This window comes from Cetorhinus maximus, chromosome 1 (assembly GCF_964194155.1).
Source record: "Cetorhinus maximus chromosome 1, sCetMax3.hap1.1, whole genome shotgun sequence".
Taxonomy (NCBI): domain Eukaryota; kingdom Metazoa; phylum Chordata; class Chondrichthyes; order Lamniformes; family Cetorhinidae; genus Cetorhinus; species Cetorhinus maximus.
The window spans coordinates 140,466,617-140,493,463 of NC_135879.1; the positions used below are offsets into that span (position 1 = coordinate 140,466,617).

Here is a 26,847-nt window from a genome sequence, read left to right on the forward strand (position 1 = left end):
ATCAAAGGCCATAAGGAAAAATAAACATCTGCAAACAATATCCAAGATAAACCAGGTAATGGTAATACTATTCCCACTGTGGTCATTCATTGCGTGCTTTCCGCAAAAAAAAAAATCACTGTTCGATTAAAGCAGCATCCAAAGTCCTCAAGGTTCTGATTACAAACTTAAGTTTTTATTTATGCAGTCTAGGTCATCATTTATTAGCCTAGAAATGAGTTAAGTTTTAGAAACGAGATGCCTTAGCATCCCAGTCTACTATTATGCAGATACACACACAGGGCAGGATTTTTTGGATGATAGGGCTTCCCACCTCACCACCCAAAGAGTCAGCAGGGATGATACCAGCTGCCCAGCAGCCATTTAATGTTCGGCAAGGCATTAACTGGCTAAATGCAAGACTTCCGCCCCCATATTTGCCAGCAGCTCTGTAGTCTCAGCAGCGCCAGGTTTCAGCGGTGGCACTGCTAAGACTACAGACAGTCTCCAAAGAAGAAGGGCAAATGGGAGCCAGACCGAAGGTGTGTCCGGGTATCAGCTGGGAATGGCTGGCAGGCCCCAGAGAGGGGAGTGAGGGATTTGAGAGGCCAGAGACGATGGTTAAAGGGGGGGTGGGGTGCCTCCAATGGACACAGGGGTCCCCCAAAGGAGGTGCCCACCCCCTTGTCCAATCTCAGCTCAGTCAGTAAAACCTACCAGCCTTTGTGTTTGGTGTGGGCCTCCCTCTGCCAGTGGCAAAATAGTGACTGGGATGGAATTAGGGACTTGAGTGGGCATTAATTGACCTCTTAAGGGCCTCAATCAGCCCCAGGATGGGCGAGCCGCCCAATGCCTTCACTTCCCTCAACACCCCAACCCCCCCGCCCCGCCGCCCACAAAACGGGAAAGCAGGTCGGGTTGGCAACAGTCAGGCCACACACTACATTTTACAAGACCACCACTTTCAAACCTGACAGTGAGGGACTGTAAAATTCCACAAGTAGAATAAGTTTGAAATTTTCTTTGCAGACATCTCTCAGCAATTGCTTGAAAAAGATTATACAAGATGTACAGCTTTACAATCACACTTATTCCTTACTATCTCTGAGAAGCTTCAAAGTCTCTGGCATGGCACAACTGGCTTTGACATTCAAAAAGGCCGGATTACAGATTACCCCCGCCCCCTTGACACACTTCAAAGCAACACTTACGGTAACTGAATAACTGACCTTTGCTATATCAAAGGATGTACAAGACAGCTCACACCACATCTCTTGGCTGTCTGCTGAAAGCTGTCTGTTGCAAATGCAAGCAGAACAAAAGGTACTCTGTGAACATTTGAGAGTGAATTTGATTTCATACACATCACGACATGTTGCTGGGGAGAAATACAATCCATATGTTAAAAAGGACATTTCCAGAAGTGTCATCTGGTCTTGAATTTACAATTATCAAATTAAAGTAAGGTTAAAGCAGCTTTCAAGATACATATTTTGAAATGGGGGATATTAATTAAACAAGCTTCATGTCTGTTTCAAAGGAATAACTATTTCCCTTCACCAAAGCAAGATGTGATCTTGTGAGCAATCAAATTCCAATATTTCCTTCTCCAAACTGCAGTCAGAAATTCTCCCAATTGTGGATTCACTGATTAATGGCTACTCTTGACGTTTTTGACAAAGGTGATCTCATGAAAAGGCCCAAACTGAATAAAACCAGACTTCAGCCATGCAACTGTAAGAAGTTAGCAATGCTGGCAGAGATACAAGTGCGTCCTCAATGTTCTCTCTTTCACTCCCCCTTAAACCAAAAAGTTGTTCTGCATTTCATGCCATTCCCAGACAAAGGAGGGCAGGACAACCTGTTCTTGGCCATCAATTCTCTTTTTTTGAATGCACCCGCCCCCCTCTTCAGCCACCAACAAGTTTACTGAGGCTGAGAATTGTCTTTTGGATATATGTAACAAGAGTAAAAATGGTTAACATTTCATACACTTAACATTTAAAAAAAATTGAAAAATTTACAGAAAAATGGTGCATTATGATGATTCCTTTGACAAAGTGTTTAAAAATAAAACCACATTCTTGAATAACTTTGAAAGTGACTTTAGTTATTTATTATAGCATTAACAAAGTGTAGGAAGTAAAAGTGGTTAAATTCTCCAAGTTGCTACACATTCTTTCCATTTCTCCAGTTTCACCCTTCGTATTTCTTATTAACTATACATTCCTTGTGGTCCTACAAAACGTTTGCTATCTTGCCAAAAGGACTTGATCCATGTCCATGTTTTGGATCACACCACAACATGCTGATTGCTAAAATCTTGGCTGACATGTAATGATTCTTTTCCAGTTATCAAGGCTACCTTATCCAAGAACATGTTCTACTATGCTTCCAGCTCAAACTGCTGTGGTTTCCATTTCCAGGTTGCAACTTGGCCGATCTACTTACTCCTCTGGCACTTCGGTTTTGAGCACCTCATTCTTTCCTACCCCTTTCTTTCTCCTTTCAAGTCCTTACTGGGAGTCAGCCATGGCTCACTGGTAAAACTTTGGCCTCTGAATCACAAAGTTCTGGCTTCAAGCAGGGCTTGAGCACAAAAATCAAGGTTAACACTCTGGTACAGTACTGAGGGAGCGCCACGCTGTCGGAGATGTCATCTTTTGGATTAGATATTGAACCAAGGTTCCATCAGCCTGAGTGGGTGTAAAAGAACTTTTATTTATATAGCACCTTGAACATACTTAAATGTCCCAAGCCACTTCACAGGTGCATTAGAGAACAAACTGTGACATTGAACCACATATAAGGTCAGATGGCCAAAAGTTTGGCCAAAGCGTTAGGTTTTAACGAGCGTCTTAAAGGGGGAAAGCAAGGTAGAGAAGCGGAGAGATATAGGGAGGAAATTCTAGCATTTGGGGCCTAAGCAACGCAAGGCGCAGTCACCAATGCTGGAGCAATTATAATTGAGGATGCACAAGAGGCCAGAATTAGAGGAATGTAGATATCTCGGAGGCTTATGGGGCTGGAGGAGATTATAGAGGTAGGGTGAGGCAAGGTCATGAACGGATTTGAAAACAAGGATGAAAGTTTTAATGCCAAGACTTTACTTGACCGGGGCCAATGTAAGTCAGCAAGCACAAGGATGATAAGGTAATGGGACTTGCTGCGAGTTCAGATACGGGTAGCTGAGTTTTCAATTACCTCATGTTTACAGACCGTAGGAGAGGGAGACCAGCCAGGAGTGCATTGGAACAGTCAAACCTATAGGTATTGAAGGCATGAGGGTTTCAGCAGCAGATGAGCTGATACAGAGGAAAAATGACGGAGGTGGATATACGTGGTCTCAGTGATGGCATGAATATGAGGTCAGAAGTTCAGCTCAGATCAAATGCGACACCAAGGTTATGAACAGACTGGCTTCATCTCAGATTGTTGTCAGAAGAGGGATGGATAACTAGGGAAATGAGTTTGCAGAGGGGCCTGAAAACAATGGCTTCAGTCTTCCCAATATTTAATTGGACGAAATTTCTACACATCCAGTACTGGATGTTAGATAAGCAGTCTGTTTTTAACAACAGTGGAGTCGTCAAGGGAGGTGGTGGTGAGGGAGAGCTGGTTTTCATCAGCGAACATGTGAAAACCAACACTATGCCTTTGGATGATATCACCAAGCGGCAGCATCTAGATAAGAAATTGTAGGATAGATCTGTGGGAGCACCAGAATTAACGGTGCAGGAGCAGGATGAGGATCCATTGAAGAGAATCAATGGCAATATTTCGAAAAGGAGCAAGGGAGTTATTCATGGTGTCCTGGCCAATATTTATTCCTCAATCAACACGACAAAAACAGATAATCTGGTCATTATCACACTGCTATTTGAGAGAGTTTGCTGTGTGCATATTGGCTCTCTATTTCCTACATTATAACAATGACTACACTTCAAAAGAACTTCATTGGCTGTAAAGCACTTCGAAACATCCAGTGGTCATGAAAAGTTATATAAATGCAAGCCTTTTTTTTTAAACTCTCCCAAGCCCCCAGTATGATTCTTCTTACTCAAATTTCTTTCCCATTCTCTTCTTTGTCTTTGCATCAAGTGACTTCCCCAACATTGATGGCTCAACCTCCATCTAAACCTTCCATTCTTCTCCTCAGCCTTCTCTGCTCTTTTGCATTCTCTCAAACATATAGTGGTATTTACCTTGCCAGCTTTACTCCAGAATTATTTTAGAAAATAACCTCATGTTCCCATAGACCTGCTGCCACCATCTTAAGTGATAGGCTTTGTGGTTTTGTGAGGTGCTGTTGAGGAAGCCTTAGTGAGTTACTAAAGTGGGTTCAAGTCTAAATCAAGAACTTAAGTGCAAAAATCAAGGCTGAAACTCCAGTGCAGCATTGAGGGAGTGCTACACTGCTAGAACCGACATCTTTTGGATGAGACGTTAAACCGAGGCCCCGTTTGCATTCTCAGTAGATGCGCAAGATCACGTGACACTATCTTGAAGATCATGGGAGTTACTCTGGTGCGCTGGCCAATATTTATCCCTCAACATCACAAAAACAGATTACTTATTATCACACAGCTGCTTATGAGAGCTTACTGTGTCACGGTGGTGAAGGGAGCAAACGTTTAAAGTGGTGGATAGGGGTGCCAATCAAGTGGGCTGCTTTGATCTGCAGTATGTCAAGCATCTTGAGTGCTGTTGGAGCTGCGCTCATCCATACAAGTGGAGAATATTCCATCACACTCCTGACTTGTGCTTTGTAGATGGGAAGGTTTTAAGGAATCAGGAGGTTAAGTCACTCGCTTGTTATTCAGCCCAAGCCCGAATATTAACCAAGTTAATGGCTTCTCTGCCTTTTCTCACAGAAGCATCTCTGGCATTTTCAAAACTTCTATCCTTGTCATTTATGTTTTGCCCTGGTGAAATTATCCACTGACAAGGAGTCAGCTTTCAGATGCTTGATGACGACACAGAGCTGTACTGTGCTGCCACCATCAACGACTGCTACTGAGCTATACAAGTGCCTCTCTGACATCAAGTCATACCTGTTAGAGAACAAGTAGACATAACACTGAATGGTGTGATGAGTAATGAGATATCACATTTAAAATTAAAATAAAGTGTATGCATTGGATAAACTAACAAAATTCAAAAAGGATAAAGTCTCTGGTCTGAATGGATTGCATTCATGTATTTTAAAAGAATCTAGGAAGATAGCAGAGGCATTACTGCTCATATTTAATTATTCATTAGAAAAAGGTGTAGTGATAGAGGACTGGCGGATAGCTAAAGTAATTCTTATACATAAGAAGGGGGACAGGACATGTCCAGGGAATTATAGGCCAGTCAGCTTAACATGGGTGGTACTACAAGTAATGAAATCCTTACTAAAGGAGAATAGAAAGCATCTAGAAAAAAGAGAAATATAAAAACAAATAGTCAGCAAGGATTTCAAAACAGGAAAATCTTGCTTGACCAACTTCACTGAATTTTTTGAAGAGGTAACAGGGGAAGTAGAAAATGGTCATGCAGAAGATGTAACTTATCTGGATTTTCAAAAGCCCTTGATAAGACGCCACAAAATAGAATAATGAATGAGGTCAGAGAATGTGGAGTCAGAGGAAAAGTGGCAAAATGGAATGCTATTTGGCTTCAAGACAAAAAGCAGAGAGTGGAGGTAAAGAATAGCTATTCAGAGTGACAAAGGTGGGATGAGGTGTTCCACAAGGATCAGTGCTGATACCAAGGGGTGGGGGGAGGGAACTGTCAATACTGAGGGGCACTGTAATAAATTAAAAGAAGGCATGAATAAACTTGCAGAATGGGGAAATAATTGGCAAACGAAGTTTAACAAATAAATGTGAGGTAGTATATTCTGGCATGAAGAATAGGGAGGTCACTTATTATTTGGAAGATGCAAGTCTAGGTGGTATGGAAGAACAAAAGGATATCAGAGTACAAATATACTAATCTCTAAATGTTGTGCCACAGGTCAGCAAGGCCATAAGAAAGCAAACTAAGCACGAGGTTAGAGGGATAGAATTGAAAAATGGGAAGTTATACTGTACCTGTATCGAACCTTGGTTAGACCGCATTTGGGAGTACTGTGTGCCGCTCAGGTGGCCATTTTATAAAAAGGCTACAGAGGCACTTGACACGGGGCAGAGAAGATTTACAAGGATACCAGAAATGCATGGGTATACATAACAGGAAAAGATTAACAGGCTGGGTCTCAACTCTCTTGAAAAAAGGGAGGCTGAGGGATAACCTCGTTGAGGTCCTTAAAATTATGGAAGGTATATTTTAATTCTTTCTTGGGATACAAATGTTACTGGCAAAGCCAGCATTTATTGCTCACCCTTCTTTTCCCTTGGGGTGAGCTGCCTTCTTGAACTGCTGCAGTACACATGGTATAGGTACACCGATTGTGCTGTTGGATGGGGATTTCAGGAGTTTGACACAGAGACAGTGGGAGAGTGACAAGACAGGATGGTATGATGTTTGGAGGGGAACTTGCAGGTTGTGGTGTTGCCATACATCTGCTGCCTTACATCTGCTGCCCTTGTCCTTCCAGGTGTAAAGGTTATGGGTTTGGAAAATGCAGTGAAAGGAGACTTGGCGGGTTGCTGCAGTGCACCTTATAGATGGTACACAATGCTGTCACCATGCGTCAGTGGTGGAGGAAGTCAATGTTTGAGGCTATGGATGGGGTGCGAATCAAGCCGGCTGTTTTGTCCTGTACAGAGTTGAGCTACTTGAGTAGTTCAACTCTGCTCTGAAGAGGAGTCATACAGGCTCAAAACGTTAACTCTGTTTTTCTCTCCACAGATGCTGTTAGGCCTTCTGAGTTTTTCCAGCATTTTCTGTTTTTGTTTCAGATTTCCAGCATCTGCAGTATTTTGCTTTTATCTGAACTCCTTGAGTGTTGTTGGAACTGCAGTCATCCAAACAAGTGGAGAGTATTCCATTACACTCCTAACTTGTGCCTTTTTTTTTATATGGTGGACAGGTTTTGAGAAGTCAGGAGGTGAGTTGCTTGCTGCAGAATTCCCAGTGTCTCTGACCTGCTCCTTTAGCCGCAGTATTTATATGAATGGTCCAGCTCAGTTTTTGAACAATGGTAGCTCCCTAGATGTTGATAGTGGGGAATTCAGTGATGGTAATGCCATTGAATACCATGGGGAGATACTTAGAATCTCTATTGGCAATGATCATTGCCTGGCACTTGTCTGACACAAATTTTACTTGCCACATTTCAGCCTAAGCCGAAACATTGTCAAGGTCTTGCTGCATATGCATGGGCTGCTTCAGTATCAGAAGGGTTGTGAATGGTACTGAACATTGTGCAATCATCACTGAACATCCTGACCTTATGTTGGAGGGAAGTTCAATGGTGAAAGTGATGGTTGGGCTTAGGGCCCTACTTTGAGGAACTCATGGAGCGGTGTCCTGGGACTGAGATTGCTGGCCTCCCCAACCATAACCATCTTTCTTTCTGCTCAGTATGACTTCAACCAGTGAAGAGCTTTCCCCTGATTCAATTTGAATTTATTTTTGTTAGGGCTCCTTGATGCCACACTTGGTATTACAAATAAGATATTTTTTAAGTCTGGGGACCGTGTCTTTAATTTAGGGTAAAATGAAGGGGGTCGCATGCATGACCTGTTCTGAAGTCTGCCTAAAATCAGGCCTGGGTGATGTAGCAATTAAAGATTAAAGGGAGGCCCAAGAAAGAAGAGCAAATACTGGATACACAAGTAACCTTTCCTCGTATGGGGAAGAGCATAACAAGAGAACATCGATATAAGATAGTGACTTTCAACACTCTGGGGGTTATCATTGCCCAGAAACTCAACTGGGCCAACCACATGAATGCTATGGCTACCAAGAGCAGGTCAGATGTTGGGAATCCTGCAGTGAGTAACTCACCTCCTGACTTGAACAGGGGAGAGAGCTCATCCTGAGTGAGACACAGCCAGAGTGGGTATTGGCAATTTGGTGCACAGTGGGAATTCAGTGCATAGGGGACGAGGTGCTCTTTGCATTTTTTCCTTACTATCCAACTTCTTAAATCTTCAGATCGTGGTCTTGCCCTGCTGCAGCAGTAGAGGCTACAAGGGGAAGGAGTGACTGGTAAGTAGTGGGTAAGGTTGGGTAAGTATTTACTACTTTAATCGCTTATAGTTTAAGGTCTTTTTGTGGCTTATAGTTTGTATATTCTATAGTAAAGAGGATCAGGAAAGGAGGGCCCTAGAGTAACTGATTTAAAAGGTTTAATTTAAAGGGATAAGCCATGGCAGGAGAGCTCAAAGCCGTGGTGTGCTCCTCATGCTCTGTGTGGGAAGCCGGGGACAGTTCCAGTGCCCGGGACCAGCATGTGTGCAGGCAGTGTGTCCAGCTGTAGCTCCTGGAAGCTCGGGTTTCAAAGCTGGAACGGCAGCTGGGGACACTGTGGAGCATCCGCGAGTCTGAGAGCATCGTGGACAGCACATTTAGAGAGGTGGTCACACTGCAGCTGAAGGGACTTGAGGAAGGAAGGGAATGGGTGACCACCAGGCAGTCCAAGAGAAACAGGCAGGTAGTTCAGGAGTCCCCTGGGGTCCCGCTTGCAAATTGGTATTCCATTTTGGAGGCTGATAAGGGCACTGGTTCCTCCAGGGAGTGCAGACAGAGCCAAGCTTCTGGTACCACAAGCAGCCTGTCTGTACAGGAGGGAAGGACAATAGTAATAGGGGATTCTATAGTTAGGGGAACAGATAGGTGCTACTGTGGCCGTCAAGGTGACTCCAGGATGGTATGTTGCCTCCCTGGTGCCAGGGTCCAGGATGTCACTGAACGGCTGCAGGGCATCCTGAAGGGGGAGGGTGATAAGGCAGAGGTCATGGTACATGTTGGTACCAATGACATAGGTAGAAAGAGGGATGAAGTCTTGCATCAAGAATTCAGGGAGTTAGGCAGTAGACTAAAAAGCAAGACCTCCCGCGTTGTAATCTCTGGATTACTCCCAGTGCCACATGCTAGCGAGTTCAGAAATAGGAGAATAGCGCAGATGAATGCGTGGCTTAAGAGTTGGTGCAGGAGGGAGGTTTTTAGATTCCTGGATCACTGGGACCGTTTCTGGGGAAAGTGGGACCTGTACAAGCGGGACGGTCTACATCTGAACCAGAGCGGGACTAACATCTTTGCGGGTGGGTTTGCTAGTGCTGTTGGGAGGAGTTTAAATTAATTCGGCAGGGGGAAGGGGAGAAAGAATGTTAGCAGAATAGGGACACATCATAATATAGTAAAACAATCAAGTCAGAGGGAGTACAGCTGCATTAAGTTTCAAGGGAGTAAGGCAAGGCTGGATGGCCTCGACTTTAATGCCAGGAGTATTACAGGTAAAAAGGATGAGTTAAGGGTGAGGATTGACACTTGGAATTGTGATATAGTAGCCATCACTGAGACGTGGATGAGGGAGGGGCAGGATTGGCAGCTAAACATTCCGGGATATAAAATCTTCAGGCGAGAGAGGGGAGGGGGTAAAAGGGGAGGAGACATTGCATTATTAGTTAAGGAGTCAGTTACTGCAGTAAGGAGAGATATCTTGGAGGGGGCATCGAATGAAGCTTTGTGGGTAGAGCTTAGGAATAAAAAAGGAGCAACAACATTATTAGGTGTTTATTATAGACCCCCAGATAGTCAGCGGGAAATTGAGGAGCAAATATGTGCACAATTTGCGGACGTATGTAAAAGTAATAACAATAGGGTAATTGTATTGGGAGATTTCAACTTTCCCAACATTAATTGGGATAGACATAATGATAAGGGCTTGGATGGAGTGGATTTCTTGAAATGTGTACAGGAGAACTTTTTAGGTCAATATGTAGAGGGTCCAACAAAGGACGGCGCAGTGCTGGACTTAATACTGGGGAATGAAGCCGGACAGGTAGCTAAGGTGGTGGTAGGGGAACATTTTAGCGATAGCAAACACAACATAGTACAGTTTAAAAACAAAAAACTACTGCGGATGCTGGAAATCCAAAACAAAAACAGAATTACCTGGAAAAACTCAGCAGGTCTGGCAGCATCAGCGGAGAAGAAAAGAGTTGACGTTTCGAGTCCTTTTGAGTCCATTTGAGGACTCGAAACGTCAACTCTTTTCTTCTCCACCGATGCTGCCAGACCTGCTGAGTTTTTCCAGGTATTTCTGTTTTTGTTATAGTACAGTTTAAGTTTGTTATGGACAAAGAAATGGACAAGTTGCAAAAAAATGTTTTGGATTGGGGAAGAGTGGATTTTAGTAAAATAAGGCAGGATCTGGCCAAGGTAGACTGGGAACAGCTACTTGTGGGGAAATCTACAGAAGAGCAGTGGGGTGTTCAGAAAGGAAATGGGGAGGGTACAGGCTCAACATGTTCCCTCTCGGGTGATGGGAAGGAGTAACAAGCCCAGAGAACCATGGATGACCAGAGATATTCAGGCTATGCTGAGAAGGAAAAGAGGCTTTTAACAGGTGCAAGGAAAGCAAATCAGCGGAGGCATTAGTGGAGTACAGAAAGTGCAGGGTGGAGCTTAAGGAAGCAATTAGGAGAGGAAAGACGGGATATGAGAAAGCTCTGGCTGGTAAAAGTAGGGAAAATCCCAAGATATTCTATAAGTATAACAATGGGAAGAGGATAGACAGGGAAAGAGTAAGGTCCATTAGGGACCAAGGGGGCAATCTATGGGTGGAGCCAGAGGACATCGCTAGAGTGTTGAATGAATACTTCACATGTGTCTTCACCCAAGAGAATGAGGATGAAGCTATCAAACTCGGGGAGAGGGACTGCGAGGTTCGTGAGCAAATTGATATTGGGAGTGACAAGGTATTGGAGGCTTTAGCAGGCTTAAAAGTGGACAAATCTCCAGGTCCAGATGATTTGTGTCCCAGACTGCTGAGGGAGGCAAGGGAGGAGATTGCAGGGGCTCTGACCCAAATTTTTAATTTCTCTCTGGCCACAGGGGAGGTGCCAGAGGACTGGAGAACAGCTAATGTGGTTCCGCTATTTAAGAAGGGTTGTAGAGATAAGCCAGGGAACTACAGACCAGTGAGTCTCACGTCAGTGGTAGGGAAACTATTGGAGAAAATTCTGAAGGAGAGAATCTATCTCCACTTCAAGAGGTAAGGTTTGATCAGGGATAGTCAGCATGGCTTTGTCAGAGGGAGGTCATGTCTAACAAATTTGACTGAAAACTTTGAGGTGACCAGGTGTATAGATGAGGGTAGTGCAGTTGATATAGTTTATATGGATTTCAGCAAAGCCTTTGACAAGGTCCCACATGGTAGACTTATAAAGAAGGCAAATGCACATGGGATACAGGGTAATTTGATAAGGTGGATTCAAAATTGGCTTAGTTGTAGGAGACAGAGGGTGATGACAGAAGAATGCTTTAATGACTGGAAGCCAGTGTCCAGTGGCATACCACAGGGATCAGTGCTCGGTCTCCTATTATTTGTCATTTATATAAACGACATAGATGACTATGTGGGGGGTAGGATTAATAAGTTTGCAGATGACACAAACAATGGCCGGGTGGTTAACGGTGAGGTTGAGTGTCTTGGGCTAAAGGAAGATATAGATGGGATGGTCAAATGGGCAGATAAGTGGCAGATGGAATTTAACCCTGAAATGTGCGAGGTGATACACTTTGGAAGGAGTAATTTGACAAGGAAGTATTCAATGAATGGCTTGACACTAGGAAGTTCTGAGGAACAAAGGGACCTTGGCGTGTGTGTCCATAGATCTCTGAAGGCAGAGGGGCATGTTAGTGGGGTGGTGAAAAAGGCATTTGGGACACTTGCCTTTATCAATCAAGGCATAGATTACAAAAGTAGGGAGGGCATGTTGGAGTTGTATAGAACCTTGGTGAGGCCACAGCTGGAGTACTGTGTGCAGTTCTGGTCGCCACATTATAGGAAGCATGTGATTGCATTGGAGGTGGTGCAGAGGAGATTCACCAGGATGTTGCCTGGGATGAAACATTTAAGTTATGAAGAGAGGTTGGATAGACTTGGGTTGTTTTCGTTGGAGCAGAGAAGACTGAGGGGCGACCTGATCGAGGTGTACAAGTTTATGAGGGGCACGGACAGAGTGGATAGGGAGCAGCTGTTCCCCTTAGTTGAAGGGTCAGTCATGAGGGGCATAAGTTCAAGGTGAGGAGCAGGAGGTTTAGGGGGAATGTGAGGAAAAACTTTTTTACCCAGAGCGTGGTGACAGTCTGGAATGCACTGCCTGGGAGGGTGGTGGAGGCTGGTTGCCTCATATCCTTTAAAAAGGTACCTGGATGAGCACTTAGCACGTCGTAACATTCAAGGCTATGGACCAAGTGCTGGTAAATGGGATTAGGTAGGTAGGTCAGGTGTTTCTCACATGTCGATGCAGACTCGATGGGCTGAAGGGCCTCTCATGCACTGTGATATTCTGTGACTCCCCAAAGCCTGTCCACCACCTACAAGGCACAGGTCACACATGCCATGGAATATTCTCCACTTGTGTCGAAGCGTGCAGCTCCAACAACACAAGAAGCTTGACACCATCCAGGACAAAACAGCCCACCCTTCCACAACCTTCGACGTTCACTCCCTCCACCACCAATGCACAGTGGGAGCAGTGTGTACCATTTACAAGATGCAGTGCAGCAAATCATCAAGGCACCTTCTAAACCCGTGACCTCTACCACCCAGAACAAGGGCAACAGAGGCTTGGGAATACCACCACCTGAAAGTTCTACTTCAAGCCACTCACCATCCTAACTTGGAACTATATTACCACTCCTTCACTGTTGCTGGATCAAAATCCTGGAACTCTGTCCCTAACATCACTGGGGTGTGCCTACACCACATGGACTACAGCAGTTCAAAAAGGCAGCTCACTAACACCTTCTCAAAGGCAATTAGAGATGGGCAATGAATGCTGGCCTAGCCAGCAACAGCCACATTGCACGAAAGAATTTTTAAAAACTATGAAATCCAATAGGGAATTCAGAAGAAACTTTTTTTAAAAAAAGAGTGGTGAGGATGTGGAACTTGCTACCACAGAGAGTAGTTGAAACAAATAGTAAAGACATTTAAGGAGAAACGAGACAAGTATATGAGGGAGAAGGGAATAGAGGGTTACAATGGTAGATTTAAATGAGAAAAGATGGAAGGAGGATCGAGTGCAGCTTAAGCACCCGCATGGACTGGTTGGACTGAATGGCCTGTTTCTATACCGTATATTCTATGTCATCCTATTTAATGAGTTAACATTTCCTCAAAACTAAGATTTGGTTCCCACCAAAACTTCACACTTTAAGCCTCTTACTTCCCAATGGTCCACAACCTCAATGCCATGTTAATGAACTCACTCCAGTATTCATAACTCTTAAATTATGTTGTATACAAAATTTAAACATGCATCTAGAAGTAACAATCGCAACTATCGCCATTTTGAAATAAGGCAAAAAAGACGTTTGAAGTCTCAATGAATTAGCAATTGTTTTTAAACTATGATCAATACAGAGATAAAAGATAAAAACATAAAGCTAAAAGCTACTGCGGATGCTGGAAATCCAAAACAAAACAAAAACAGAATTACCTGGAAAAACTCAGCAAGTCTGGCTGCATCGGCGGAGAAGAAATCAGTCAACGTTTCGAGCCTCCATGGCCCTTCGGCAGAACTGCAGCATAGTTTCAACAAGGGAGAAATATAAATTGGTTTAAGGTGGGTGGTGGGGGGGGGTGGGGAAGAGACACATTGAGGGTGTGGTGTGAGCAGATAATAATCAAAAGATGTCACAGACAAAAGGGTCAAAGAGGTGTTGAAGGTGGTGGTCTTTGAGAAAAGTGCTAATTAAGAATGGAAAACAGGATATTCAAAGTACAGCTCTAGTGGGGGTGGGGTGGAAAGACTAAAGGTTTTAGTTTTAGATTTAAAAATAATGGAAATAGGTGGGGAAAGAAGAATCTATATAAATTATTGAAAAAAAAAAGGGGGGGGAAGAAACGGGGTGGGGATGGGGGGAGGGGGAGTTTAAGATCTAAAGTTGTTGAATTCAATATTCAGCCCAGAGGGCTGTAAAGTGCCTAGTCGGAAGATGAGGTGCTGTTCCTCCAGTTTGCGTTGGGCTTCACTGGAACAATGCAGCAAGCCAAGGACAGACATGTTGACAAGAGAACAGGGTGGAGTGTTAAAATGGCAAGCGACAGGGAGGTTTGGGTCTTTCTTGCGGACAGACCGCAGGTGTTCTGAAAAACGGTCGCCCAGTTTGCGTTTGGTCTCTCCAATGTAGAGGAGACCGCATTGGGAGCAACAAATGCAGTAGACTAAGTTAGGGGAAATGCAAGTGAAATGCTGCTTCACTTGAAAGGAGTGTTTGGGCCCTTGGACGGTGAGGAGAGAGGAAGTGAAGGGGCAGGTGTTGCATCTTCTGCGTGGGCATGGGGAGGTGCCATAAGTGGGGGTTGAGGAGTAGGGGGTGATGGAGGAGTGGACCAGGGTGTCCCGGAGGGAACGATCCCTACGGAATGCCGTCAAGGGGGGTGAAGGGAAGATGTGTTTGGTGGTGGCATCATGCTGGAGTTGGCGGAAATGGCGGAGGATGATCCTTTGAATGCGGAGGCTGGTGGGGTGATAAGTGAGGACAAGGGGGACCCTATCATGTTTCTGGGAAGGAGGAGAAGGCGTGAGGGAGGATGCGCGGGATATGGGCCGGACACGGTTGAGGGCCCTGTCAACGACCGTGGATGGAAAACCTCGGTTAAGGAAGATAAAAGACTAGATGTGATGCAATTTCCTATGTTTGAATAAAAATAAAATCAGTTTACATGATTTGCCTGCAATACCCAAAAGCAAGAATTTTTCACACATTTAACTGCTGATCTCAGATTTCTGTATACAACCACCCGTTGATGCGAATATCTGATATCACAGCAGTTAACAGCCAAAATGCCAGGCCTCCAGAGCACAGGTTTTACAGATAGAAGCTCCTTCAAAGAAATCTTATTGCACAGATAAGGAAGGCAGCGTTTTATCTGAAAATGTTCTCCTGCTACCAAGCACAATGCTCATCTTGATTTAGATTCTTATTAAAAAAATCAATTATAGTACAAATGAATTTTCACATCCTCTTTCTAAATATCAGCCTTACTGTATAAAATTGTGCTCCAAAACAATTTCCAATGACTGTAAATCTCAAGACTTCTATAAAATTAATAGAAATATTTAAAGAGTGAGTAAGCATTCAAGGTTACAATTTCTATGACCACCAACAATCACTTCCTTGAAATTTTTTTAAAAGTTATATCTAGTGATTGTAACATTGTGTACACCTGGGTTGACAAACCCGGTGGACTGGTTTACGAGACACTCTTAACAGGCACAATCTTCCAAAGAAGAGTCATATTGGACTCGAAACATTAACTGTTTTTCTCTCTCCACAGATGCTGCCAGACTTGCTGAGTTTTTCCAGCACTTTGTTTTTATCTCAGATCTCCAGCATCTGCAGTATTTTGCTGTTATTTGAAGGATAGTCATTGATCTTTCTATTTCTAGGTTAATCTTGCTAGCGTATTGAATTCATACTTCCAAAGAATCTCATATTAATTCAGACACGCACTGCTATGAATAAATAATTCAAGAGGAAAATATTGCGATTTTAAGACAGAGATTCATTTGAAAACTTATGAGCATTTGTACAAATGTTCACAGTAGAAAGCTGTGAGGGAATTATTGTTTCTATCTATAGAACTGTAACCAATAAGAATTAATTCTTTACATAACTTCTTTAAAAAACATTAAAACATAAAGTGCACCATTTATCAAATAATTTTTTTTTTTATTTGTAGACATATCCCTTGCCAATTGATGGTGCAGTAATTAATTAATTCAAGTTTCATCCTTTGTCCTTTGTATTCTTGATTTAGGATGCTTAAGTAACAATCCCCCACGATCTCTGGGATCACTAATATCGAAATTGAATAGTAAAAGACGTTGCCATGAAGTCCTAAGAAATACAGACTTAATATTAATTTGCATATTCATAATTAGGTTATTCAAACAATGTCAAGGACTTACTTTAACGTTGCCTTATTTCATTTATTGTGTCTTTCTTCTTGCTTCGAGATGCACCTGTGAGCTTTTCATTATATTTCTCAATGTAAAGCAGCTGAGCGTGCCATATTGGAATTTTTTAATGTATTATTCATCCAGAAATTCAGCCATGTTTCTACCAATTTTCACTCTTGAAAAGATTTGGCTTTAAGAGTAAAGTTCCATTGCATCAGACACACTAACATCCCACTCCAAAGGGCCATTCTTTGGTGCAAGGGTAAAATGTGAACGTTGGAGGCCAGTTTATTCTGTAGCACACCACATCCAGGTCCATTAGTGTCCACAGCTGATGTCCACCCACACATTGTCCACTCAGCAGCAATTAACAGGAACCATGGTGGTCCTCGGCTCCCTAACATCAGTGCAACGGTCATGCCCCTACAGCTGTCTTAGCTAAGATTGGCTAATACAGTAGAAAACCAGGAAGTGATTCTGGGACCTTCTAGTCTGAAGGTTTTAAAACTAAAAATAAATAAGCCATTTTCGCCCTCAATATCAAATGGTCTTAAACAGACCATCTATAAACTTGATTAAACAAGCAGATTTAAGCAGTAAAATAGTGGACAAATCCTGTTAAATTAAGGTGATCAGCGGCTACATTGGAATTTCATAGAAACATAGAAAATAGGAGGAGTAGGCCTTTTGGCCCTTCGAGCCTGCTCCGTCATTCATTATGATCATGGCAGATCATCCAACTCAATAGCCTGCTCGCGCTTTCTCCCCATATCCTTTGATCCCTTTCGCCCCAAGAGCTATATCTAACTCCTTCTTGAAAACATACAATGTTTTGACCTCAACTACATTCTGTGCTCGCAAATTCCACAGGCTCACCACTCTCTGGGTGAAGAAATTTCTCCTCATCTCAGTCCTAAGTGGTCTACCCCGTATCCTCGGACTGTGACCCCTGGTTCTGGACTCCCCCACCATTAGAAACATTCTTCCTGCATCTACCCTGTCTAGCCCTGTTAGAATTTTATAGGTTTCTATGAGATCCCCCCTCATTCTTCTGAACTCCTGCAAATATTATTCTAACCGACTCAATCTCCTTATATGTCAGTCCTGCCATCCCAGGGATCAGTCTGGTAAACCTTCGCTGCACTCCCTCTATAGCAAGAACATCCCTCCTCAGATAAGGAGACCAAAACTGCACATAATATTCCAGGTGTGGTCTCACCAAGGCCCTGTATAATTGCAGCAAGACATCCCTACTCTTGTACTCGAATCCTCTGGCTATGAAGGCCAACATACCATTTGCCTTCTTTACCGCCTGCTGCATCTGCATGCTTACCTTCAGCGACTGGTGTACAAGGACACCCAGGTCTCGTTGCACATTCCCCTCCCTCAATTTATAGCCATTCAGATAATAATCTGCCTTCCTATTTTTGCTACCAAAGTGGATAACCTCACATTTATCCACATTATACTGCATCTGCCATGCATTTGCCCACTCACTCAGCATCTCTGCATCCTCCTCAAAGCTCACCCTCCCACCCAGCTTTGTGTCATCTGCAAATTTGGAGATATTACATTTAGTTCCCTCATCTAAATCATTAATATATATTATGAATAGCTGGGGTCTCAGCACCCATCCCTGCAGTACCCCACTAGGCACTGCCTGCAATTCAGAAAAAGACCCGTTTATTCCTACTCTTTGTTTCCTGTCTGCCAATCAGTTTTCTATCCAACTCAATACACCACCCCCAATCCCATACGCTTTAATTTTACACGTCAATCTCTTATGTGGGACTTTGTAGAAAGCCTTCTGAAAGTCCAAATAAACCACATCCACTGGCTCCCCCTCATCAACTCTACTAGTTGCATCCTCGAAAAATTCCCTTTCGTAAATCCATGCTGACTCTGTCCAATTCTACCACTGTTTTCCAAGTGCTCAGCTATTAAATCTTTTATAATGGACTCTAGTATTTTCCCCACTTTATGGGTGGTAATATTAAGAGTACATGCAATAAGTAAATGAAAAATAAGGCAACAGTCTCTTCAGCAGGAAATACATACATATTATCTAAACCTTATGCATCAGCATTCGAAACTTTGCAGATTGATTTATATTAAAGGATATTTGACGTATTTCAAATACCAACAATGTCCCATTGAAGTCAAAATGGAGTTCAAACTAAGACATCAAATATGTTTAAAGTTTGTTTTCAATGTGAACATTTCTCTCAGCGCTCTGCCTCAAATCTGAGAAAAATCCACTGAATTCTGCTAAAATCTGATCTCATCAACTACCAGGCTGCTACAACCCAGATTTATCTTCATTTATAAGAAATTTATAATAAAGCCATACTGAAATTTAATGAATCAAATACTTAATTGCATATTTCACCCTCGGCAGTTGTTCTTGGACTCACCTCGTGTTTTCCAAGACAAGCCCTGCAAAATAAAATAGTGAATTATATTAAAGATTTAAACAACCAAACAAAAATTAAAACATGTTACTATTTCTATACCAATGAATTACATGGATGAAATCAACACAAATGTTCGTTAACAACTATACTTCTAATTACCTAAATGGTTCAGAAATAACTGAGCAAAAAGAAAATGAAAGCATAGATTATTCGTTCCAGATTAATACTTCAATTCTGTTCTAGCCAACCTCCTCTCCTTCATTCTCCACAAACCTCAGCTTGAAAACCCTGCTGTATGTATCTTATCTCACATCAAGTCCTGCTGATCTACATGGTTCCCGGTCACCAATACGTTTAAACTTAAAATCCCACACCTCTCCATTTTTCTCCCCCTTTGTGTATGTATCTGTAATAGCCTCTAGTTTTACATCTTCATCCCACCATACTCTGCAAAACAATTTATTTCCACCTCTGCAATTCAGTCTGCCACTCCCTCAGTCTTTCTGCTGCTGACAGTCATACTGATGCTTGTGTCACCTTGAGTTTCGATATCTTGGAAGTCCTTCTCACTGATCTTCCAACCTCCTCAAACTCCAACTAGTGCAAACACAACCGGTCTCTCACTGAATTTTGCTGAAAGACTAATTCTATCTTTGCTGATCCACCAATTTGTATCTCAGCCCAACACATCATATTTCCAAATCCTTACAATTCCCCCACCCCCAGCCACACTCCCACTTCCTTCACCCTTGAGTGCCTAGGATGGCTTTTGGGACATCTTATCCAAATCCCCTGTCTCTTTTCCAGATTTGAAAATCTCATTCAAATCCATCTTTCAGGCATGGTTGCTAATCTCTCCCACCCCGTGACACAATGCCTATTTTGTATCTTCTACTTTAAAGATATTAAATAAATGCAAGTTGTTGTTGTAGTAATAGTTATGCTTATATCATTTTAGCGAAACAAATTTTCAAAAATAAAAGCAGTACCACTAACTATAATGAAGTATTTTTCACTAATTAATGAAACTGGATCACATATGATGCAGTATCTTGCTTACTACTTACATCTTGTCCAAAGGCAAGAAATGATGAAAATGCAGATCATGAAAGCAGAATCTTTATTTCGTTATATTAATGTAAATAAATTGTCTACGGAAAAATATTCCTGTACAAGAATGAGCCTCTTCAAATTTTAATCACAAAAGCCAATGTTCTAAAGCCCAAATTGAATGTATTCTCAAATATTTGAAGGACTACCATGTTAACCTAAAAATCAGCATTTGGAGTTTGAAATTGAACTGCTTTTTGATTAGAGAGCTTTAAGAGACACCAATGGGCAACAGCTAAAAGAGTTGCATATATTAGTTTTCAGAATTACCACAGAAATATTTCAGGACCGAGTTAAAAATCATATCAGCACTTACATAGGAATAGGAATTATACAAGGTGGGCAGGGCACTGCAGTTCGAATGAAAGTTGGCTCAGAACGCTGCTCCCATGGACCTGTAGGTTGGTGCTAAGAGGACAAGAAATATGAGTAGTAAGTGTAATCCTTATAAAGCTACGAACATAAATTATAATTAGTTCTCAAGTAGATTGCACCAGAAGATTTTGAAAGTTTCCTAAAACATTTTTAAAAAGATACTTAGCTTGCATAATTTTATTTCAATTTTCAGAATCCTTTTCCACATTAATTCTTTTTTCCCATTTATTCTTTCATGGGGCATGGGGGCTGCTGGCTTGACCATATTGCCCCTCCCTAATTGCTCTCAAAAACATGGTGGTGAGCTGCCTTCTTGAACCACAGCAGACTATGTGATGTAGGTACACCCGCAGTGCTGTTAGGAAGGGTGTTCCAGGATTGTGGCCCAGCGACAACAAAGGAACGGCAATATGCTTCCAAGTCAGGATGGTATGTGACTTGGAGGGGAACTTGCAGGTGGTGGCATTCCCATGCAACTGCTGCCCTTGTCCTTCTAGGTGGTAGAGGTCACAGATTTGGAAGGTGCTGTTAAAGCAGCCTTGGTGAGTATCTGCAGTGCATTTTGTAGATGGTACACACTGCTGCCACTGTACATCAGTGGTGAAGCTAGTGAATGTTTCAAATGGTGGATGGGGTGCCAGCCAAATGGGCTGCTTTGTCCTGGATGGCGTCAAGCTTCTTGAGTGCTGTTGGAGCTGCACTCATCCAGGCAAGTGGAGAGTATTCCATCACACTCCTGACTTGAGCCTTGTAGGCAGTGGACAGGCTTTGGAGTGTCAGGAGGCGAGTTACTAACCGCAGAATTCCCAGCCTTTAAATTTGAAATTATATTCTATAGTAATAATCTGCTTGCAAGTTACAGTTCTAAAAATCAAGGTTTATGCGAATGAAAACAGAACTTGATTCTTTGCAGGACTAAATGCAAAAAGTAATTTTTCTTGATGGAATGTGCAATTTAACCCTCTTGGAAAAATCTTAGTTATTTTTATTTTTTAAATGTCTTGCTTCTGTCTCTCATCTAGTTTTTTTGACCTTGTTCTTCATAGCATGAAAAAATTCAATACATGAATGTTACTTACTAATCTGCAATATTACATCTTAAAGAACATACCATTACATTATCTTTCTCAGTCATTCTTTTCCTCCCTGTCTGATTATGTTGCAATAGTGATTGCAATTCTACAACAATTAGTTATGCAAAGTTTGGGAGGAGCAAAACAAATGAGATGCTTTAAGCTCTTTCTTCCTATGCTTTTCATTCCCCATTTTTCCTAACTTATTTCACTTTATCTCACCATATAGCATTTTTTTCTTCCCCCTGTTTCCCTCATGAGAGATTATTTGCAAAAATGTGACATGGGTTGGAAATTTGTTGGGACATGGAGATAGAGCACAGGGATAAGGAATCCATACTCTAATTGGTGAGATGTAACAAGTGGTGTTTCCCAAGAATCTGTACAAAGGAGTAAAGGGTATAATACCCAAATTTGCAGATGACACTAAGTAAAGAGACACAGTAAGTAATGCAAATTGGATATTATAAAGGGGCAGATTAAGTGAGTGGCAAACGGAGTTCAATGTGGGAAGTACAAGGTCATTCACTTTGGATCCAAAAAAGACAAATGAAAGTTGCTTCTATTATTGGTGAGAAGCTATAAATTATGGAGGAGCTAAGCGATTTGGGTGCACATCTACACAAATCACTAAAAGCTAGTGGACAAGTATAAAAAACAATTTAAAAGCTAGAGCAATGTTGATCTTTAATTCAAGGGGAAATGGAACACAAAATGGAAGATGATTATGCTCCAGTTGTATAAGGCTCTGGTTAAACTCCGGCTAGAGTGCTACGTTTAGTTCTGGACATGGCACATATTAGGTCAGGAAACATACTGGACAGGGTGTAATACAAATTCACTAGAATGATACAGGAGCTTTGTGGTTAAGTTATAAAGGGAATTGATAAGCTTAGCTTGTTTTCCTTTGTATACAGGAGATTGAGTTATGAACTAATTAAGATGTTTTAAACGATAAAAAGATTTGATACGACAGATAAAGAGAATATGTTTCCTCTGGTTGGATGATCTAGAACAAAAGCCCATGATCTTAAAATTGGAGCCAAGCCATTCATGAGCAAATTCCTGAAGCATTTCTTCACAGAAATACTTCAGAAATCTGGAACATTCTCCCCCAAAAGGCTTTGGATGCTGGATCAATATAAACTTTCATGGCTGAAATTGATATATATTTGTTTAGCATCAAGCCATATAGGTTAACGGTGAGTAACTGGAGTTGAGGTACAGTTCAGCCATGACTTAACTGAATAGCAGAACAAACTCAAGGGTTTTGTGCCTTACTCCCATGTTCAAGCTCTCACACAAAACTCAGCTGGATGCAGAACAAAGAGGGGAGTAGTGGAGAGCTAAACCGCATTGTTGCAACAAAGATGGTGATTTTGCTAGAATCTAGTATGAAACAAAGGGTGAAGGGCCCAACTGGGACGGTAAAGAATGAGATTTATCGACACTGATGAGAACAGAAAAATAATCAGCAGGATTTATCTATTATAACATGTCAATTTCATAAAAGGACACACTAGAAATTGTACTTTTACAGTTATAGCTTTGCTATACAAAGATCAAGTTTAGAGTTCATGTGGAAAAATAGGACTGGATCAGTGCAAAAACTAAATTGAGACCAATTGCAGATCATTTGTTGGTTGGCTGATTCAGAAACTATCCTTTGAAAAAAAAACACAAAAGCCCGTAACATGCTCACTTTACATCTGCCCACTTGAAAAAAATGACAATGACTGATTATTCAAACCTTAAACAGATGAAATAAAAACATAAAATGCTGGAAAAGCTCAGCATCTCTGGTGGCATCTGTGGCGAGAGAAACAGAGGTAACATTTCAAGCCTGTATGACTCTTCTTCAGAGATAAAGAGAAGTAGAAATATGGATTTTTTAAAACCTTTTTTCCCTTAAACCCCCCTCCCCTCAAAGGGCCACCTGTCACTTGTTTTTATGTTTTGCTTTCACAGTGCTGATCCTTGTTCTGCTGTTTACACCTTCTGCTATCTTACCTTTATGCCACTATCAGCGCCTTCTTTACTCTTTACCACTACCTTTAACACTCCCTTTGTCTTGTGTCCATGATATCTTTGTTAATCTCTCCATAGCAGTCACCTATCCCTGGCCTTCTATCTCATTCCACTTGCTCCACCCTCTCTCAAACAGTATAAAATCCATCATATTTCTACTTCTCTTTAGTCTGAAGAAGTTATACGGACTCGAAACGTTAACTCTGTTTCTCTCTCCACAAATGCTGCCAGACCTGCTGAGTTTTTCCAACATTTTCAGTTTTTATTTCAGATTTCCAGCATCTGCAGCATTTTGCTTTTATCTTAAGTGAATGAGCCACCAAAATAAAAATGAGGCGTCAACATGGAATCTTAACTCTTGTCCATCTCCAAAGTTGTGTCAACTGAAAATTTGCATTGTACAGTGCCATTCTAGGTATACTACCTTCTAGAGCCTGACTAGTAACAAATTCCAACAAAACTGACGAAATGCAAAGTTAATTTGAGTACTCAGAAGTCCTTCTGAAGGATCAAACCAATCTCCACTTTTCCTCAACGTTGCTAGAAAGATGCTGCATTGACTGCATCCAGACTAATCATAAGCTCCAAGGAAGTTTATTTAAAGTTTAACTCTGCACCGACTAAAAATTCTTACGGAGTTTGCTTGCTTCACAAGTACTTCATCATGACATGTTGCAGGACAAAGGTGGGCACACTTATCTAGTGCTTTCTGGCAGGGCTGTTTGCATGAAGGACAACCACCAAAGTGACATCTGTGTTTCTCTCTATTTGGATGATGACATGTGGGTGGTTTCCTAGAGAGGGAAATGACAAAACAATTTTTAAAAACACAATATAAATCTATTTGCTGTAACCAACAAACACACTTTTATTTAAAAAATAAAGTACAACTGATGGATTTTCTGTGGTAGGTTCAAGGATGCAGTTATTCTGAAGAGAAGGTTGAGAGGAGATCTGATTGAAATTCAAAATCAAGAGGGGTCTGGACAGGGCAGATGGGGAGAAACTGTTCTCATTGGTGGAAAGATCAAGAACCAAGGACACTGATTTGTGATCGGCAAAAGGATCAGTGACATGGGGAAAAACATTTTAATACAGCGAGTGGTTGGGATTTGGAATGCACTACCTAAGAGTGTAGCGGATGCAGATTCAACTGTACCTTTCAAAAGAGAATTTGATCATTATCTGAAGATAAAAATTTGCAGAACCACGGGCAAAAGCCAGAAGAATGGGGCCAGGCAAGTTGCTCTTGCAAAACAAAAATAAAAATACCTGGAAAAACTCAGCAGGTCTGACAGCATCTGCAGAGAGGAATACAGTTAATGTTTCGAGTCTGTTTGACTCTTCAACAGAACTAAGTAAAAATAGAAGAGGTGAAATATAAGCTGGTTTAAGGGGGGGGGGGGGAGTGGGGGTGGGACAGGTAGAGCTGGATAGAGGGCCAGTGATAGGTGGAGATTGCCAAAAGATGTCATACACAAAAGGACAAAGAGGTGCTGACGGTGGTGATATTAGCTAAGAAATGTGCTAATAGGTGACAGTAAGGGTAGAAAGCAGGACGAGCAAGGTACAGATAGCCCAAGTGGGGGTGGGGTGGGGGGGGGAAGGGATCGAAATAGGCTAAAAGGTAGAGATACCTTGAACGATAAGCAAGCTAATTTATGATGACATTTGTAAACAAGTTGCTCTTGCAGACAGCTGGCACAGGCACAATGGCCTTCTTCTGTGCTGTAACCATTCTTTGATTCCATGATATGGCATGGTATTTAATACCATTAAATGAACCTGGATTATATAACAATCTCTTGAAAACGCTTTCTGAAGTGGCGCCACTTTTAAGGTTACAAAGTCTAACAGTGCATAAATTGCTGCTCTCCCTGCGCTATTGTTGAAGGGTGTTTGTTTCTAGATCGGCAGCTACTTGTAAATTTAGAGACACCAGGAGTAAGTAACTGACTTTTTTGGAAAAAAAACAATATATAAACATCGATACTACTTTGCCATCTATTTAATTGTGATTTGTTGCTGTTTTCTGAATTTGATATTTCAGTCATGGAATTAGATTTTTCATATGTCAGTTTATATGTCCCGTGACATTTGTTCATGGTAAATCAGAAGAAACAGGGGCTGAAATTCAGCTTCACACTGGGTGCAAAATGGGCAGTAGTGAACCCATGCTCATTATACACTTCAGCTGATTTTTCTTTCCATGGAGCTATATCTCTTCTATGGCTCTTTCCTTTTTGGACCAACACTAACCGTCTGGTAGGATTTTTTCAGCAATGTTTTGATTAAAGCGATTGAGCATCACTCTTGCAAGGAACTAACCAACAATGACAGGCGATTCCCTTGCAGAGTTGGACAATTAAAGCATCTTTGAGCGCCTGGGACTCCTCCTGAGAATCACATAAATTGAGAGAGTTAATTGAGACATTCGACTGCATGGTCATGACCAGCTTTGTTTATCTCAGCTGAAGTAGCATGAAAACTAGGTGGCCTTCCCATCTGAGAGCAACTGGCTGGTCTTTTCTGTATCATTGATGGCATACAAAGACAGCTGAGAAATAGCTCCATTATTAACAGCTGATTACTTATTTCAAATGTTTTGGAAATGGTCATCCCATCTTTTCAGGAACTTATTTTTGTTTGAGAACAGTTGCTTCATCAGTGAACACACAGGTGTGGAACCACTAGCTTGTGGACTATATACCATCTTTAAGGGCATTACAGAATAAGTCAGCAAACGATAAGCAAGCTAACTTATGATGACATTTGTAAACAAATCCAAACCAAACCAAACCAAACCAAGAGAGAGACACCTAGTGAAGTAAAAAGGAAAATGAATGGCAGAGGGTTGTGTTAAGACAGAGTCCAGAGCAACAGTTTTCAGAAATAAGAGGGGAAACGGCAGAGTTCTTGGTGTGCCCTCCTGAGTGTTTATTTAATTATATTATTATATTATATCACCATTCGGTCTAATTGGGCTGTGTCAATGTTTAAGCCCACAGAAGCCATCTTTCAATTCAAACTCTGACATTCTGATGGTCAAAACTGCCTTACAACAGGTGAATCAGTTATGCTGATCCATTTTACTAATGGTGGAAGGGAATAAGCAGCCTGTGTCTCAAACATGCCTTTTGTACAATGGAGCAGCAAGAGATCCCATAATCACAAGCTGCACTTTATCTTCAACTGCCAATATCAAACAAGATGTCCTTCCATAGAATGGTTATGGAAGTTAAACGAATGTAGAGCCAAAATAAAATACTGTAGCACTCCGTTCCACTAGATACAGAACAAGCATCGGCAACAACACAGCAATGCCTGCACTGGAAACTTGAGAGTTGAGGTTACAAATTGTTGTCTTACTACAGCACACCATAGATATCCAAAAGGTAAACTGGATCTATAGAACCCTCAAAACCCACCAACAGCACTGATCTACTACAGCAGCACAATACACAATATTTTTGTATGCATGCTTGATGTACAAGGTGTATCTTATTCACAGCATTGCAAGATGACACTTATTTCATGGGTGTCAGGACCAAATGTACAGGCAATATAAAATTTCCAGAGGAGGGCACTTTTTGTTTTTAAATTAGGGGTAGCCAATTTAGGACAGAGGTGAAGAGAATTTTTTCTCTGAGGGTTGTGCGACTTTGGAACTCCCTGCCTCAGAGGGCAGGGGTCATTGAATATTTTTAAGGCGGCAGTAGATAGATTCTTGTTAGGCAAGGAAATCAAACGTTATCAGGGGTAGATGGGAATGTTCAAAACACAAACTGGTCA

At 41.8% G+C, this 26,847-nt stretch overlaps 1 protein-coding gene across 1 annotated transcript in view; it reads right to left on the reverse strand.

Annotated features, from left to right (window-relative positions):
- The window catches only part of nfxl1 (nuclear transcription factor, X-box binding-like 1), a 221,529-nt gene that overhangs the window by 102,076 nt on the left and 92,606 nt on the right, over positions 1-26,847 (reverse strand). The window contains exons 13-15 of the mRNA XM_078547444.1: positions 23,690-23,849; positions 19,896-19,987; positions 18,470-18,491 (exon numbers count right to left, since the gene is read on the reverse strand). Coding sequence (XP_078403570.1) covers positions 18,470-18,491; positions 19,896-19,987; positions 23,690-23,849 — 274 coding nt within the window. The remainder of the gene's footprint in view (positions 1-18,469; positions 18,492-19,895; positions 19,988-23,689; positions 23,850-26,847) is intronic.